The sequence below is a fragment of the Melanostigma gelatinosum genome, assembly GCF_949748355.1.
Source record: "Melanostigma gelatinosum genome assembly, chromosome: 22".
Taxonomy (NCBI): domain Eukaryota; kingdom Metazoa; phylum Chordata; class Actinopteri; order Perciformes; family Zoarcidae; genus Melanostigma; species Melanostigma gelatinosum.
Window position 1 is genome coordinate 13,980,162 of NC_136655.1, and position 18,595 is coordinate 13,998,756.

At 41.7% G+C, this 18,595-nt stretch overlaps 1 protein-coding gene across 3 annotated transcripts; it reads right to left on the reverse strand.

Moving 5' to 3' along the window:
• Positions 1–12,184: 12,184 nt before the first annotated feature.
• LOC306795833 (uncharacterized protein) lies at positions 12,185–17,506 on the reverse strand. 3 transcript variants are annotated; one of them, XM_079294488.1, is made up of 6 exons: positions 17,370–17,506; positions 17,110–17,171; positions 16,342–16,449; positions 16,179–16,247; positions 13,332–13,424; positions 12,185–12,307 (listed from the first exon to the last, which is right to left on the reverse strand). In XM_079294488.1, the coding sequence occupies exons 2-6, from the start codon at positions 17,149–17,151 to the stop codon at positions 12,224–12,226; spliced, it is 396 nt and encodes a 131-aa protein (XP_079150614.1). In that variant the 5' UTR covers positions 17,152–17,171; positions 17,370–17,506; the 3' UTR covers positions 12,185–12,223. The 3 variants fall into 3 exon arrangements, with proteins under 3 accessions (XP_079150614.1, XP_079150613.1, XP_079150612.1); XM_079294487.1 differs by having other exon boundaries at positions 13,332–13,427; XM_079294486.1 differs by having other exon boundaries at positions 13,332–13,457.
• Positions 17,507–18,595: the final 1,089 nt, after the last annotated feature.

An 18,595-nucleotide genomic window follows, 5' to 3' on the forward strand; every position in this document is an offset into this window, starting at 1 on the left:
GAAATGTTTTTTTGAATGGACTTCATATTTGTCATTATCTCAGGTGCCTGTTTTCCTCTTTTTGGCTTCGCTACTAAAAAACTATATCGCAACCAGTAGCCTAAACCAGGTGCACAAAATATGGTCAAGGGATAAATCCTGCCAAAATCTACTGCTGTTACCTCCTGCCTTTTACCATTACAGCTTTCTTTCTAGTTGTCCCGATATGGGAAACAATACAAGAGCAAGTGGACTGCCCATTACTTGTTAGTCATGCTAAATCAATTGTATAAATACACTCTGATTAAACCAGGAAGCACTAATAAAATGTAAAGTCCTTTATAACCTGTATGTTCTTTTCTGCAAGATGGTGGAGACCAAAACAGAAATAAAAGAACAAAAGAAAGTAGGATTACTTAACATGCATTTGACAACTCCATTTGGATGCTAACTGTCAGCTAACTGTGTAAGTAAACGATCCTAATACAACATGAGATGACACTGGTATCAGGGCGGAAATTCTGAGAATATTTCTGCCAGCTAGTGGTCACAAACGACTTTATAGAGCTTCAAATCTCTCATCCTCTGATTGAACCTGTTACCGCTACATCACACAAAAGAGTTTATGACAATTGGATTCATGATTGGTTAGGATTAGACTTATTTAAGTGGCTTAACCAAATAAATGAATGTATGTCATGTTGGTTACTGTGGAGTTGTGTGGTTTTTCTTTTTTAAGGCACCGAAAGGTGTTTTTATGTCAACAATGCATGAAATACGATGCAGATGTTTTTTCTGTGCTCTGGCCATACAGGAGCTTCTTGGAACTTTCCTAATTTTTCCCTGAATGCAACACTGACATCATTTCCTGTCTGAAGATTTGAATTCTGGAGCTGCCTCACACTTGGTATTTGGGATGGTTCGTTGAAATGGGATTTTTCATCAAGACATGATCTGCATCTTTTTGATCAGGTATGTTTGCTGATAAGCACCACTGAATAATTTGTGATTTCTGAATGTTTGATTTGAACAGTAAATGTTGGTATGAATTTGTATTATTGTTGGTATATATTAGATGTATTAGATATTTTATGCACTGAACCATGTTTTCATGATTTAGACTCTTCGAAAAAAAGAGGAAGAAAGGCCCCGTAAATTGTTTTTAAAAACATTAAGTAGAAAAGGTTTGTGTTCAGGCTTTTTAAAATTGAAATAAGAGCTTGACGTTTGGAAATATGAATATGTTTACAGTAGTTTGCAGGTTAACTACCATGTTATGGTTTTGGAGGTACAAGAGCTAGCAGCTTCCGAACTACTGGTGCAGAGATGTTTTCACCAGTTATTCATGACTAAGCTGACTGTTTAACTGTTTATTCATTCTTTTATGCTAAATTAATATTACTATTAGCTAACTATTTGAACCATTTATTTATTACTTTTAGCTAAGCATTTGAACCTTTTATTCATTATTTGTATTATTATTCATTATTCATTGTACTTGAACTGTGAAGTCTATTCAGTTTATCTAACTGTACATCTCTGCTTGCTTGCTAACTATATTCCACTTAATGGTGACATGAAGTCCAAGTGTAGCAGAGTCAGTAGGTGAATCGGTTTTTTGTTTTTTAATCAAAATGGAATTACTACTTTTTAAATGAGTTGAGCTACAAACGTTCTATGTACCCCCTGGAAACTACATAAGTACACTTGCTCGGGTACAAGTACCTCTGTTGGGAATCACTGACCTAAACCTATGTGCACTACTGTGTGTGACTTTGTGTGTTTGTGGCACTGGAACATCAGGTAGTTTTCCTTTCTGTATTACGAGGCCAGCTTGGCATGCATCCACAGCCTAATTCAGCTAAAGCCCACTGCAGAAACATGAGCTGCGGTTTAGCACCCACACACAGTGGGGGTTGGAGACGGCAGTGCGTGTGCATGTATGAATCAACCTCTTGCCATTGCCAATTGTCTTGCCTGTCTTCTGGTATGCTCCCATCCTACCAGAAATACATGCTTACCTCTTGTGCTAAAGACCATCTGATGGGATTTTAAGGTCAGAGGTCCAGAATACTGTTGTCCATTTTATGCCTTGTCAGCAAAATGAAATGGCAGCAGTACGTGCACGTTTTCAGACTCCAGAAACATTTAACATTAACATTGCAATAATGCAACATAAGGAATCAGCAACAACTAGGTCCAATCACAAGCTGCTTCCATGATGGTAACATTAACATCATGATCAACACCAGCTGCTCAGTTGTGGGCGGGTGGTGGAGACATTCATGCATCCCACCATCCCGAGTGGAACTTTATGGGATCCACATTCCTGCTGCGGGAATCGAGCCAAAAGCTCTGCAGCTTTTGGTGAAATGCGTTAGCCGCACAGTGGAACCGCAAAGGAGCCTTTTGCTGGACCTTCTGCACTGAATGCATATTCAGAGCAGCAGTTTACTGCTCTCCAAGAAAAAAGCTGCTGCGCTCTGGTGATGATGTAATAACCCACAACTGAGCCAAATCCTAATCTATATATTCATAAATCCGATCTGTCTGTCTGCGCTGAGTGTGTGCGTATAACTGTGAGCACTTCCAATGAGGATTATGCAAGGTGAAGGCTCTACTATAGTGTAGTCTGGTCATTTGACAGAATCTGCACGTAAATATTTGACTTTTTAGAGGCTTAGCTTCGACACAGGAACATAAGCTGATGGCCCGTCGCGTGTGGAGAGTCGCGCAAACCTGTTAGAATCTCTTTCCTATGGAAGCAAAAATAGGCTAATATAAAACAAAGTGACTAACTCGGGAGAGGCTACAAGTAGGAGCTAATGATAATCAGAGTAGATAAACAGGTGATGGAATGGGATTTGTTGAGGAACTGTAAAAGCCGGTTTTGGGCAGTCCCACTGGTTTGTCCCCTACTTAGGATAGACAAAAGCTGGAAAAGGGGGAAGAAAGGTTGGAGAGAAGAGTATTCAGTGGATTTATAGTGAGAGGAGGACACAGACTATGCATGCTTTTTCATTTTACACTTTTTATTCACCATACAATCTTTGAACAGTAAGAGGCGACCTGTTGGATCTTGAACACAGACAGTTTGGGTGGTTTTGTGTTTCGCAAGGCCAAGTCACCTGCAGATGTTTGACAGCTGCAACAAGTGGTGTGGTTTTATCGATTCCCTAAACCAGGAAAGGTAAAGCAAAAGTGAATATCCGAGGTAGATTTGGTCAACCCGCAAGGAGGAGTCCTTCAAAGAATAAAGAATTTCCTGGTCCCAGAACTTGCCGCTATGACTATGAGTCAATATTTGCATTTACATGTAGTGTCCTCAGGCCTGGACTCTTATGAAGCCGGAGACATTTCGGGGCATATTGGACGGTGTACATTGGACTTACAACAACTTCCTGTTTCATGGCGAATCTGTCACGCCATTTCCATGAAAACTCAAGATTTCGATAACTTTTCATCGTAAGGGTCTTTGTACTGACCAAATTTGAAATAAATTGCATTTCGTGGGTTCGAGCTCGTTAAGGTATTGAGTCAATTTGCCTCTCCACCCAAGCATGAGACCCGTGTTGGAAGTAAAACTCCGCCACTTCTAAAACATGGACAAAGTTTCGTGAGTTTTGGAGCCCTTCAGAAATACGTTTAAGTTTGGAAAAAAATAAATCATAAAAAAATAATAATTCTAGCGATTTCAAAAGGGTCGGCCGCGTTGGTGCTCGAGCCCTAATAACTACAAATAAATACTTGACACACAATATTAAAATGCATAAATTGAACGGAATAACTATAAAACGACAAGTGATCTCTCTCTACTCTCTAGGAATGTGAGGGTGAGGGGATCTGATATTAACAAATGTTTTAGACGCTGGTGGGGCCATCACAAGCTCCATCAAGGGAAGAGAAAGAAGGAAAGAAACCTAGAAAGAGGAAGAGGTGCGAGTAAAGACCAATACAATGGTGAATCCTGTCGTTTGGTTCAGTGCTTGCAGAGTAGTGTCAGTCAGCTGAATCATCACTTCACAGACGACTTCAGACCTCGATTCACCTCAGCCAATGGATGTTTCATTTATACAACAGGGTTCTGAGCTGAGATCACTGCTGGCAGCTGTACATGTTTACACACACACACACACACACACACACACACACACACATCCGACAGTTAGTTGTTCTTGCAGTCAATCACTGTAATTCCCTTGTTATTCTGCGAATGAGCATGAATGATTCATTCTTTGGTATCTTCAGCTTTCTTTTCTCGTGTGGATGTGTCGGTCTGTAAAACATCAGCACACACATAGTACTCATATAATGTGATGAAATATAATCCATCCGGTACTGCCGGATTATGAAATATCGATGCCTATGTAGCAGTTGCGGACTCTCCGTTGCGTTGTGTTTAATTCAGGACACGATATCTTTTGATGGCTCCAACCAGACGTTTATTCATATGACAGAATATGGATAGCTGGTAAAAGACAGAACAGCTTCAGTGACTCTCACAGACAACGTTGTGGTCACAAGCTCCGGAACACTGTTAAATCAAAAGGGACAAATACTTAAGCTAACTGTGGTTAGCATGTTACTCATGCTAAATGCTAAATGCTAAATCATTTGCAACCATTTGCTCTAGAAATTATAAATTAAAACAATTATACGAACAAAAAGGGACTTCTAGACATCTCTATATATATCTATATATATATATATATATATATATATATATATATATATATATATATATGTATATCAGACATCGAATGAGATGTTTCACAACGGAGCTTGTCACAGGTCAACCTACCATGAAAACAGCTTGCTTCAGACTAACGGAGTTGTACCCCAAACCGGACAGTTTTTAGCTAATGTTTCAATACAATTCACTTACAATGTTGATAAAAATGATCGTGTAATGTTTTCAGTTGATTTAATGGTGTTAAACTGAAGTTAAACTTCGTACCTTTCAAACGAAATATTGTTGTAATTATTACAGTTAGCTTTGCGTTTACCAGAGTCGTTAAAACGATGCTAACACGAGTGAATTAGCCGTGCACTGCTCTTGGCCTAATCCGTACGGACTTCTATCCTCGTTGTAAACACTGGCTGCTGCTGGTTTTTCGGGGATATTCGCTTGTTTCAGGGTCGCAAAAATGACCATCAATGCTGTCAACACATCCGGGACCGTAGTTCTGTCCTTCACAATAAGATATCACGCTTCAACAACTCCAAATGATGCAATAAAAGCTCCTTAATTTCCGTTTGAGCTGTTTTAGCGTCGCCCGAGCGTTCTTTCTGCTTTCTCTCATCAAAGTCACTTTCCTATAGTATTTAGACATATAAACGTCCATATATATTCATGAAATTTAACACGTAGATTATTTGATATGTATGAATTAATATTATTTACGTTTGGTTGGCGATCGCCGAAGAAAATGACAGCGTAATAACCGGAAAGGGCGTCACGACGGAATCGTTCGAGACAGGCCAATAGCAGCTAGCGCCGACCGAGGCAGGCCATCGTTACGTTAGTTCATGAAAGCTGGGCGCACCACTAGAGTCTGCAAGCAGCCAGCAGGGGGCGCTGTTACACACAACCCACTTGTCTCCATGGGGAACTAATGATACGTTGTAAATGATATTTAAACAAGGAAATAATGTGAAAATGATAAGGATTAGCAATAACTTAAATAATATAGTAATACTAGCAACCAATGGCCAGTGATGGCAAGTGGAATCATTAACTCTGTTACACCTACATGATGTGTGCTTTAGTATTATGCATGAACTTGGGTACAGTATGGCGTAGACTGAATGCTTTGGTTTGATACACCAAAGCAGTTCATGTTTCAACATTTCTGTATCCTCCATGAAAGGTACCCGAAGAAAAACACTTATTTCATTCCCATTTCTCCAACAGTACACAGAGCTCTTTTAACACACTGGTTTTACATGTAACTTTATTTATTTCAAACTTCTTTTCATTCGTGTTTTTTCTCAAGGTCCTGGCTGTGTCTGTAGTTGCCAGCAGCTAAAGAGATGAACTGTAGGTAGATCTGTTTACGTGGCGATGTCGGGTGCATTTCTATGCTACATGTCTGTGTGTGTTCCCAGCCTCTGGCTAATTCCTGGCCTGCCCTGATTTGTCTAAAGTGCTCATTTACTTACCTGCTGGTACTTATTCTACTCTTCCAGGAAGAGAAGCAATAGTTTAAATAGCCTCCCCCCCTCCCCCCATCATACGTCAAACATGTCAGGTAGAAAAACAAAACAATACTTTTTTTTACAAAACAGAATATAGCGTGTAAGCTCTATTTAAGCTAATGAACATGTTTAATTCCAACTTTTATAAAAGATGTAGACACACAAAAACGTTTTATACAAAAGTTCCATTCACAGGCACCATTTAACAGTGTTTTGAGCTCCAAGATACCTCAGGAAATGTAATTAAATCAGCTTACATTTGCATATGCATTTGCATGCATATATACTGGACCACCTCAACAGGCCCTCGATCTGAGATCGCCAACCCGACTGTATTCTATGCTTCACAGAACACGTTCAATTTACTCTGATACTTAAAGCTCATAGTCACTGACGAAGATTTATACTACTCCTCGCGATCTGTATTCACACTCGTGGTTTCCATCTGCGAGCCGGCAGCACCCCTACACACACACACACACACACACCCAGAATGCAATCTGCCCCAAAGAGGCGGGTCTATGAAACAGTTGAGCCAATGATGCTTTAATGCTGATTAAAGATATAAATGAGTGAAATACAATTTAGCCAATCAGCGTCCTCAAATAGATTCAGCGCCGGAGCCGGCATTCTGGTCGATAGTAGTTCAGGGAGCCGCCTAAGCCCCGCCTCTTCACGTTTAGAATGCCACATATAGATAGTGACATATCTGCTGTATGTTATCCTTCCACAATTAATTCTAGATCACTACAGCCTTTTATGTAGATATTAATTTTTTTATTTATCATATTACTATTATTTTATTGTGGGGGGAGGGGATTAGTAATGTAATCCTGATTTATCAGCAGCATTAACTAAGGTACCACACTTTTATCTTATTGCTCTCTTGAGTGAAGCGGACTAAGAGTTTGAACTTCCACGCTTCAGGCGACATCCTGCCAGCAACGAGGGGTTTTCTTTCATTTCATTTTTCCAACTTGTGTGTGTTGCGTTTGTTGTAAACTTGAATTAAAGGTAACCTGAATATAGTTAGATTGTATCGTTTCCTGTTAAAGGGAATTATTACGGTAACCCTCAAGTTACTAAAGGGAAATAGAAAACAGCCCTACCTAGAACATGTGCACCAGCGCCACTGCGTAGAACCATATTCATCTAGCAAACGATACCTACCTTGGAGTGTTACAATAGCCAGTATCATTTTATTCAATGTGTCAACGGTCTGACAGCAAACGGTCCGGTTAATCGGGAATCTAACCGGGAACTCGAGCCTATGTGGTATGCGCTATTGGTTCACCCCTTTGCCTAAAAAGTATAGATCATGCATATCTTAACAAATACTAAAGACTAAAGGGGAACAACTAAGAATAAACCAGTAGAGAAAAGCAAAAAATAAATAGTGAAACTACAGGGCTAAAATAAAACTTCCACCTTTTTTATCACAATTAGTACACATACATTTATATAATACAAAACAAAATAATGAGCCCTTTTATGGGGAAAATATGAATCTGCACTGCTGGTTTTAATAGCTCGCCATTATTATTTCTGTAGACGCTGCACAGAATGAGGCTCTCGTGGACGTACACACTGAGGGGGCTTATAGTAAACGTTTCTAAAAGAGAGACGGGAGGAGGGAGGATGAGCGCTACAACAGAGAGGTCATGTTCCTGTATGTCTGTGTCCTCGGGCATAATATACTTTGCATTGTAAGTCATATACTTCTCCTTTTTCTCACAGTTTTTCTCCATCGGACACACTGGAAATTCCTGTTTCTCCTCATCTCATCTCTCTCTCTCTCTCTCTCTCTCTCCTCTCCTCTCCTCTCCTCTCCTCTCCTCTCCTCTCGCTCTCGCTCTCGCTCTCTCTCTCTCTCTCTCTCTCAGTGGTGGCTGGTCAATAGAGGGCCATGGGGCATGGCCCCACCATGAGCCACACCAAAAAAAATAATAATCATAAATTATATAAATTGTCAATATTTGTGTTTTTGAACTATGGACTGTACCCAGTAATGTGTGTAAAATATGATATCTGCGCAAAATATATGCTTTTCCTGCTCGTCCTCTCCGCCTGTGTGCTCTCTGCTCGTCCTCTCTGTCTGTGTGCACGACACTCTGAGAACGCGCAGCTTGGGGGGCCTGATCGTTTTGGCCCAAAAGAGGCGGGTCTATGAAGCAGTTTAGCCAATTGCTGATTCAAGATATAAATGAGTGACATACAATTTAGCCAATCAGCGCCCTCAAATAGATTCAGCTTGGGGCCAGAACGATCAGGCCCCCTCGCTGCGCGTTCTCGTCAGGAGAAGTCTCTACAGGCGCCCGCGCCAGCGCGAGCACTCCTCCTCCAAGACCCGTTTGAGAGGAGAACTTTGAGGAGATTCTGCAGCCAAAGAGCTGATATCAGATCAGCCTGACCTCACAATCAGACAGCAGACTCGCGGGAAAGGGAAGCAGTACATGAAGCTTCTGTACTAGCTGTACACCAGACAGGTTTGGCTAGCTGGATGACGTCATGCTAATCATTTATTTAGCTTTTTAAAACAACGGGGACGGATCCAGCACGGACAGTTACGGGAGTGAGGGATGAGGAGGTAAGGAAACATGAGAACACCAGGACACACAAGCTACATATGAGACAAAGTGAACATCTTTTATTCTACATAGCTGTCCTCAGTCTCATCTGCTTAACTTGGTCATGGAGGCATCAACATGTAATAGAGATGTTAAATTAACAGTGAAAACTCATCATAGCTTAATTTAACATCAGTATTCATAATTACACTTCATGTTTACTTCTCCTGATCTTTACCTCCTATAACAAGGTCCATAGGGGCATCTCAATAAATGAAAATGTTATATTATATTATATAAGTGTTATTTACTGATTGTTTTCGTGTTGGAATACATGTTAAATATTTAACTGCCAAGTAATAATGCGTGTTTGATACTTACATTTTTTTTTTGCATTAAATCATACTGGGATGTTTGCTGAAATTGATAGGATGGCCCTACCTAGAACATGTTCCACCAGCCGCCCTCTCTCGCTCTGCCCCCGCCCTTTAAAACACAGGTGAAAGACTTCTATAGAACTCTGATGTGAAGTCTTTCATGTTTCACTCTGAGAAAATGCCCAGGGCCACACTATATGCACGCACACACACATGCACCAGAGGCCTCCATGTTTTCCCACACTGCACAAATCTAAAAACACACCGATATGCACACGTGTGTGTGTGTGTCTGCACACGCACGCCTAAAACACGAGATCACACATGTGCAAAACATTGTGTTTGCAATTTTGCAGTGTGCACACAGAGCCATGCTGGAACTTTAACACTCATATACACACACTTCCACAGAGAGCGCAGCCAGGACACGCCCTGTTCTCTGTCCATCTGTGTAAACACATTAACGTGTGCGTGAGTGTGTGTGTGCATGCCCGCGGCGCCTCAACCAATGGCGTCGTGGCGGAGCGCCCACCCTCTGGTTTCCCAGGTAAACACTGTTAGCTCTTTCAGCTCTGTTGCTGTTGTTTGTTGTTGCACTGTTAGCATTGTTAGCTGCGGGCCAACCGTTCTTTTGTTGCCAGGTAACTAACTTTCTCCACCAGCTAATTGCTAATTATGTTTGTTTGTTTGCTGTTCCAGGGAGGATGTGTGCAGTGGATTCATCTGTTGAGGATGAAACTCACCCCAACGTGGAGGAGGCCAGACCACACGTGTGTCCAGCTGCTTCGTGCAGTTCACACGCTGCAATAATAACTCTACCAAAACTGGTTTACAGTTTAAAGGATTTAATCCCACTGACGCAAGTACGATTACAGTTAAACATTGGAGTACATACTCCTATGAAATATTACAATATTAACCCACTTTGGAAAAAACTACCTCTGGTCCCAGGACACAGCCGTCCCAGGGACCACACGCTAGAAAGAGGCAGAAAAACACTTCTATCCCCGCCCACATATTCGTTCGCGACTCCTCCCCTCCCGTCTATCTCAATTTCTATTGGCTAACTTCTCTATGCACTTCAGTAAACGCCTGTCTCCACGACTCTTTTTCCCTGAGTTCCTAACACATTCAATGACTGTCAGTTATTGCTTAATTCCTTCTATGATAATCTTTCAGTGTAAAAGTTAAACTTCTGCAACTTTGGCAGAAGCTTCATGTCTTATTAGCTACTAATCCTACAACACTTTGTGTTTATCTTAATTATGCATTCCCAATACACTTATGATTATGACTAATTATGAATTCATAATTATGAATTATTAAACACTTTTATTATATCTACTAAACACACCGTTTTTTGCTCAAATTTCTTACAATCAGCGCCTGCTGCTACTGGAAATAGCTGATGAGAGCGATGAGACTGAACCTTTCAAATGTGCTGTAAAACCAAAAGCATGAGCTTAAAGCTCTGACAAGCTTTATGGAGTTGCAGTGAGATGCAGTTCAAAGAGTTAGGTGATGTTTTTTTTCTTTCAATTTCTTTCAATACGACTAAATATCTTTTTTTCCACTGTTGTGTCTTTACTTATTTTTTAGAAAACAGGATTAAAACATTTTTCCGATGTTGTGTCTTCATAGAAAAGAGGGTTAAAGAGTGACTTTTCTCCAATGTTGTCTCTTTATGTACTCTGTAGGAAAAAGGGTTAAATAGTGAGTTGATTCCAAAGTAATGGTGATAGATTCGCTACTCGAGAGCAGAGGACTGGATATGATCCTTAACCAACGGGGATGAATGCTGCTCCCAAGATGGGAATCTTTACTGCTGGAAGCTCTCTGGACATGTTTTTATTTTTGTTTTTTTAATGTCTACCAGTGTAACCCTGAAGCTTCAGTCTTCATATTTATTAATGTCCCGGACTATTTTCTGCTGTTTTCTTCTTCTGGCCCCACGTTTACCAAAGAAGGCCACAGTGAGCCAAAGTCTCAGGACCGCTTAAATCTTGTTGAGACAGACAGGCCGACATGGATACAAGCTCAAATACACAGCCACACTCACAAAATCACACACACACACACACACACACACACACATATGCACATGCACCAGACAGCATACAAAAAGACCGTATCAGAGCTGCAGTCGATTTATGATCTGGGTCAGATAAATCATTCTGAACCTGAACCCATGCACCATTACTCATTATCTGCTCTCTGGGTTTGAAACATTGAGAGCAAAATTCCACAGAAAACGTTGTTCAAATGAGGTTTTATGGCCCCAAAATGGCTTGCAGGCCTCTTCATTTTCTCATTGGACATGCAGGAACAATACATAACTGAGGCTTTAAAACACAGACACACAATCAATATGGGATTATTACATTGTTGGATTCCCCATTATCTTGGGATAGGATCCAACTTTTCGCAAAGCACCTTTTAACTATACGCTCAAATGAATCCTCTTATGAGGGGACAGAAGTATTTTATGGTGCGTCAATCTGAAATCATATCCAGCCTTAGAAATAATATCACACAGGTTTTCTGCAATGATTTGACAAAGGTTTAGTAACATCGTGATGACACCGCAGTGGCAGTTCGGCTCTGCAAATCAATCAGTGCATTCATCATCCACGTTCTCCGTTTTGGTTTAAGCATCACTGTATGTATACAACATGAAAGTAGGAACACTAAAATAGCTTAGTTATGAATAAAAAATAGTTTAGGCGGTGGTGAGTTAACCTCTATAAGCAGATTCTGCATTTACATGAATATCTGAAGGCAACGGGAGAAGATTTTGGTATCGGAAGCATTTCTGGTTTCTACTTGTAGTCGGAGTAGTATCGACCAATCACGTTCAAGCAGTCTTTGAGAGCAAAAGAGGCTGAACGCATCGGCTAAAATGCAATCTAGGAAGCCACCGGCTTTCGTCTGACAATTATTTGGATTTGTATTGGTTTAAAATGAGCTCGTAAACAAGCAACTTGTGGAACAATCCGGTCGAGTCTTCCAACTCTAGAGATCTCATCATGTCATTCATTCAAATCGATCACACTGATGTGTCAGTTGACGAAGTGCTCATTTATTGATGTTCAAGCACATTGTTCATGATTCTACATCCTGGTGAGACGCTGGTTGGCCCCCGCCCTCCATCCCTGACTCCTCTAGCAGCACCTTCCTCTGGAACTCCTGCAGGAGGGGAGAAGTGAAGAAAGAAAGACAAAAATCAAAAGATTGAACTCCCGCCCACTAAATTTGATTGACAGGAGTTCTCGGATGAAGTCAAACAAAGCAGAGAGCAATGATCACTTGCCATCTGAGAGACATGGGGTACATCTCAAGTCTCTTAATTGTTGTTTCCTCGCTCCTTGATCCTCGCTTGAACCGGAAGTTGTTCTGCGCCGCCATATTGACGGCCGCTCCAAAGCTCTTATTTCTGATCTGAGGATCGAGGATCGAGGATCCATGAGCGAGGACGCACGAGAACAGCCTTCCAGGAAGTGTTTTAACGGCCGACACGCCCCCTCATTGGTCATCAGTTATGTGATTGGACGCTGCAGCTGATCGGACTGACTGACTGGAGTTTCATACCAGAGTGAAGACAGATCACAGAATAAACTCTAGTTTATATTTGATTCGTTTTCTGATTCACAGTCTGGTTTAAATGTTCATTGTAGACTGAACAACAAAAGGACCACAAACAACTTTCTTCATTTGTTAGAAAGATTTGTGTTTTCATGATCTGTTATTTCCCTCAATAACTTGTATTATGGATACAATTAAAGCAACTCATGTCTCTGAAGACATACTTCCTCGTTTCCTCTCTCCTCGCATTGTTTCCTTTACGCAAGGAAAGGTGAGGGAAACGGGGATGCAATTAAGAGACTTGGGATGTACCCATGGAGTAAAAGCTAACACACCACTACCACGGCTTTGAACTATTCACTTTACCAAACATCTGGAGCTACCAACACGCCTCTTTCAATCAGCCCCTGATCAGTGACCTTAACCTGTGTAACTCGATGATCTCAGCGTTTTGATAAATAGCTCGCCTCTGATCTTTAAAAAAGCTTTTGTTCAATTCTGCAGGTGCTTTAAACATTAGACGCGTTGTAGCTGCAGAAGCCGTCACACCGTGGTGTTGAATCTCGGACCATTACTGTAAGCCGTAGCATGACAACATGTGTGTGTGAGTGTGTGTGTGTGTTCTCACCCTGAATCTCCTGAGTCTTGCCAGTTTGTCTTGCAGAGTCTTCTCCTGGCTGGAGGTCAGCTTTTCTACATGAGTCCGCCACTGCTGCTCTTTCTCCTGACACATGGACATAGACAGCACTGTCCACTACAAGACTGAACATTAAAATACAGTTTCAAAGATGCCTCATCAATTTTTTCATGTTATCAATGGACCCAATGATTGTAATGTTGAATTATCCCCTCACTCTGCAGTTACCCGCCGGTCTACTGTGCACAGTGTTGTAGCGTCTTTTTGAAAATATCACTCTTTCTGTAGCACAACTTCTAATGCTCCATATGAACAAATATCAGGACTCAATTTTAAAGCTTTGGACAGGAAAAAAAAGGGAAGTTGACAAAGAAAACACCCACAATCCCCCGCAAGGAACTCCTCTCTGAAATCGTAAAGGTCTGTCGGAACATTTTGAAGGTTACAAAGTTCCCCTGGTACAATGATATAACGGTGCATACATTCTGCTGGGGCTACACCCCTGAGCCTTAAGCAGGCGCGTTCATGTGTGTCTTGAGGAGTGTGAGTGTGTGTGTGTGTGTGTGTTTGTCTGGTGAGGAAAATAATGTGCGGAGGAAGTCTTGAGCGAAGGAATCATTTAGTTTAATGTCAGTTTAAAGACGACGACACGCTGACACATATGGATTGAAGGTGAAAACAGTTAAACCGTTACCTCCCCAATTACGTTCGACACAAACACATGCACGCACACACACACACTTTCTGGTGAACAATCAGGACATTCTTTCCAAAGAGGCCTTGAGTCGAAAATGAGCAAACGGACATTTGAATGATTACTTCATTCACGTTCTATACACACTTGTTCGTCTTCATGGTGTGTGACAAGAGGAAGCAGCACGCTTTGAGCAAATTGCCTTAAATTGGCGATCACTGACAAATTGACGAACTGTGTTAATGCTTGTTTTCTGTCTCTGATCCAATCACAACCATCTGGCCAGTGGTGTTGGTCTATTTAAAGGGGACATATCATGAAAAGTGTTTCATACCGCTATATTCAGACAGACGGTTTGAGAAATTCGTGTTTTTTTTAGCATGAAAGCATACAAACATATCCCAGTAAAAACACGCTGGACAAGTATGAACCTGAAAATGAGCCAGATGTGTCCCTTTAAGACACATTGAGTGCATGCCTGGAAAGCAGAGGTAGGTAACAGAGAATATTTTTTTGAAGAGAAGCCGCTTTGACGGTGCATTTGTGCAGAGCAAGGCTATATTCTATTAGCATGCTAAGATTGCCTGTTTAATATCAGATCAAATCAAAGGTCTAACCTCATGGTGGCGAAAGAGGAAACATCAGAGGACCACCATAGTAAGAGAAATTGATTGTCTGGGAACCATGAACGTCTGTGTAAAAGTTTGTGCCAATCCGTTGAGAGGATGTTGAGATAGTTCACTGAATGAATCCAAAAACTTTGGCCTGCTGATGAGCTCAGCCCTGAAGAATCCAATGGGATCCCACTGGCATTGGGGGTATCGCTTGTCCAGTTATCACGCTACACTCCCTGAATTTCGTTGGTAGGTTTGCAAAGAAAAAATCCCGGTTGGCTGGAACTCCACCGCGAAAACGGTCACACAAACCCAACCAATGGCGGTTGGTTGAAGAACAGTTTGGGAAACCAAAGAATTAAAAAACATTCCGCCTCACTGCCTTTCTTCCAGAGAACTACATTGGATTGCAATAAAATGCACTATGGTCATATAACGGCCTCATGGGATGTTGTTGTCTGGGTAGTTTGGTTTCATTTGTTGTAATTTGGGAGAAGCAGTTGTTCCTCAACCATAATGATAAATGAGAAACATGTGAAACGTGAGAAACATGTGAAACGTGTGTGTGTGTGTGTGTGAGGTTAAGTTAGGGTGAAGCGGAAAGTACATTCCATACTGAGGTGAGAGTGACTGTCCTCTCCATCAGGGTAAATGTTGTCATCAGCATCCTGTGTGTGAATGTGTATGTGTGTGTGTGTGTGTGTGTGCATGTGTGTCTGTGTGCGTGTGTGTCTGTGTGTGTGTGTGCGTGCATGCGGCGAAAACACTGACAACAGGCAATGTCCCTTGTTAACCTCACACACTCTTATAAGAGACAGGGCGGCTGCTCAAAGCACCCACAGCTGTTTGTGTTTGTGTGTGCGTCCGCATTCCATGTCCGTGAGGATGTTCATCTGTTATGACAACTGTGTGTGTATGTGTGTGTGTGTGTTGTTTAAATGTATATGAAGTGTAAACACACTCCTGCTGTTTAAATGTGTATCTATGTTTAGCGCTGTGAAGTGTGAGCATGAAGCGACTGGTAACCCCGGCGGCCTTGACACTGGGCCAGAGTTGTGTGTCTGAGTTTTCCGCGAGCGACGAAGTGAACCCTTGATGGTAGATGAAAACCCATCGATCCATCATCACACCGCTGGCTCTCTGGCTGACTCGTTTGGCTCGCCACCGGGCTGACCATAACAAGCCCGATCTCACCCAATCTTCAGAGATGCGAACAGAAGGAAAACTCAGTTTGACAGTTACTAATTACTACTAGTTTAACAAGTGGAATCATATGGGATGCTGCTGGCTGAGGTTAGGTGCAAAACCCGAGGATCAAATCTGGCATGAATCAAAAAATTGTGTTCTCTTCTCGCCAGAGCTTGGCTCCCAATACATGTTGATGACAGCCAGGACAATCTGTCATCACCCACAATCAACGACTGCCTAGCATTAAGAGGCTGTTTAGTTTCACAGATGTACAGATCTTGTAGTGTGTCTGTCACCTGTGTGTGTGTGTGTGTGTGTGTGTGTGTCTGTGTGTGTATCCACCTTCTTGAGCTCCTCTATTTCTCGGAGTCTCTCTTTTTCCAGACGCTCCCTCTCCAGTCGGCGGCAGAGCTGAAACACACAGACTTGCACACATGATTTGTGTTTTTTCAATTATTGGGGTGTGATGATTCTGCAATATTTAAAGACCTGTCTCATCTCTTACCCTATCCTCCCTTTTGTCTCCCCAGTCGTCCTCCAAAGCTCCTTCAGTTGTCTTTTCTGACATTTCCAGAAACGCGTAGTCCTCCTCTTTACACAAACCTCTCATTGACTAGAACCAGAAGAAGAGCCATTCATCGAATTGCCTTGAGCATTGCCATAGACTGTATCGGACAACATTGTTGTGACGTCACTCGTTGGTTTGGGGACTGCAGTTTTGAAGCCTCAAGTTCGTAATTCCGGCCACAGCCATCTTGGACTTTGGCCGTCGCCATCTTGGTTTTTTGCAACCAGTGATTGCAGGCATTGTACTACACATGAAAAGGAGGCCTGAATATGAATCAGCGTTGAAATGGAGAGATTGCATACTTGGTTTGGGAATAAAGAAAAACTTGATAGTCTGTGTTACCCCCATCCGCAGGGCACAGGATGGGGTCAGGGAATAGTTTGATGAATTGGAAAATGATGCGAATCATATGCCCTCACAGTCACCACATCCCGACCCAAATAACAAAAAACTGATTTGGAACAAATGTGCTGTGGAAATGGAAGCTGTTTACTTGATGTTAACTGCTGTGTTTTTCATCGTCTCCTTGGAAATACGGTTTGGTTCCGCTGAAAGATGTTCATGGAAGAATCATCCGGCGGGTTAATAAGGACTAGAAGAAACTTGCTAAACCCCTGCCACTGTCTGCATGAGCGGTTTTAACAACTTCAATCACCGTGTGTATTATCTTTACAGTGAAGTTGGTTCCAGCGGTTTATGACCTACCTTTGACATGGGAATGCCTTGAAACCCTTTCATGTGAGTCATCTTGATCCAGGACAGATCTGCTGCTCATGACACACAGATATGCACACTGATTTTGAGACATTTACATCACCGGTTCCACAAATACCTCTGTGAGAAATTTACATTTGCGTTGTTACAATTTACTTCATTAAAAAAAAAAAAGATTAAATATTAGCATTTGGAGGGAAATACAATCTAAAAGAGGCAGATTACTCATTAAAAGTCCATCAGTTACTCACCTGTCGGTCAACACTCTCAAACCAGTGTCCACTGTGGTGATCGGTACCTGTTGCTTCTCTCTGCTTAGGTCCTCTGTCTTTAATGTGTCGTTATAACCATGGATCCTTCCTGCGTCCTTCTCCAGTTTAAAGTCCCCACAGAAAGTTTGAGATCAGAGTAATGAAGGTTCTTGTACGGTGACGGCGTGCAACCTACATGCTAGTTATTTCCACAGTGCAGTGACAGAAGTGCCACTGTCGCACTAATAGAGAGAGTCAAGATCGTAATGGATAGTTTGGAAGCTATTTCTTTATTGAGATCAGTATGAGGCTTCAGATTAATGTTTCTCAACCTTCATACCAGAGAGCCTTTAGTATTGTAGTGTAATGTTATGTTCTAGAAGCTGTATTCCATCCATCCAAAGTATGAAACTGTGAAAAAAACAGCAAATACTTTCGATCAATCGTTTGACATTTTGGGAAATAAGCTTATTAGCTTTCATGGCTTAATGCTGAATGAAGCTAGGAAGCTGTTAGCTTAGCTTAGCCTATAGAGCTTGCTACTAAACACACTATTTCCAGTTTGTTCAATACGTTAGAAAGGCAAGTGTAGAAAAGAACATGTTGTCGGTTTAAGGGCGGGGTTGTGCTTATGACAAAAAGTCCCAGTTTTGGCACTGTGGCTGAACAAACTAAATATAACTTGGCTTTGTTGGAATTGGCTAGCCCTTCCCCCGTGTAACCAGGCTGTATGCTAATCTTAAAATAGAGCGGTTCATATTTAGCATAAAAACATGATACTGGTATCTGTCATTGTGTAAGAAGGATGATACAGTTTAGCCTACAGCGCTCGCTGTGCAGAGTTGCAACAATTCATGCTGCATTTATCATTTGGGATCAATATAGTTCACCATGTCTTCTTATCCTACTTAATAGCTCTTTCAGCAGGCTGCTAATAAGGAGCCTGGCAGCCTCATCATATACAATAGCCTAGATGTCAACAGTGTTTCCAGTGAACTCACTCCGACACATTCGTGAAAAGCACGTCTGGGATCTGTTACAGTGCTGCCGGATCAGATGAGTTCACCAGGTCTGACTAGGAGGAGTCAGCTTGTTGACGGTTTCTCTTCTTTCAGATTCTATAAAGTATCGCAGCACAGTCACGATGACGGGCAGGCCTCATCGATTTGACTGGATGCTGTCATAACACGATATATATCCTCAGAATACTTGAGGAACTATACGGA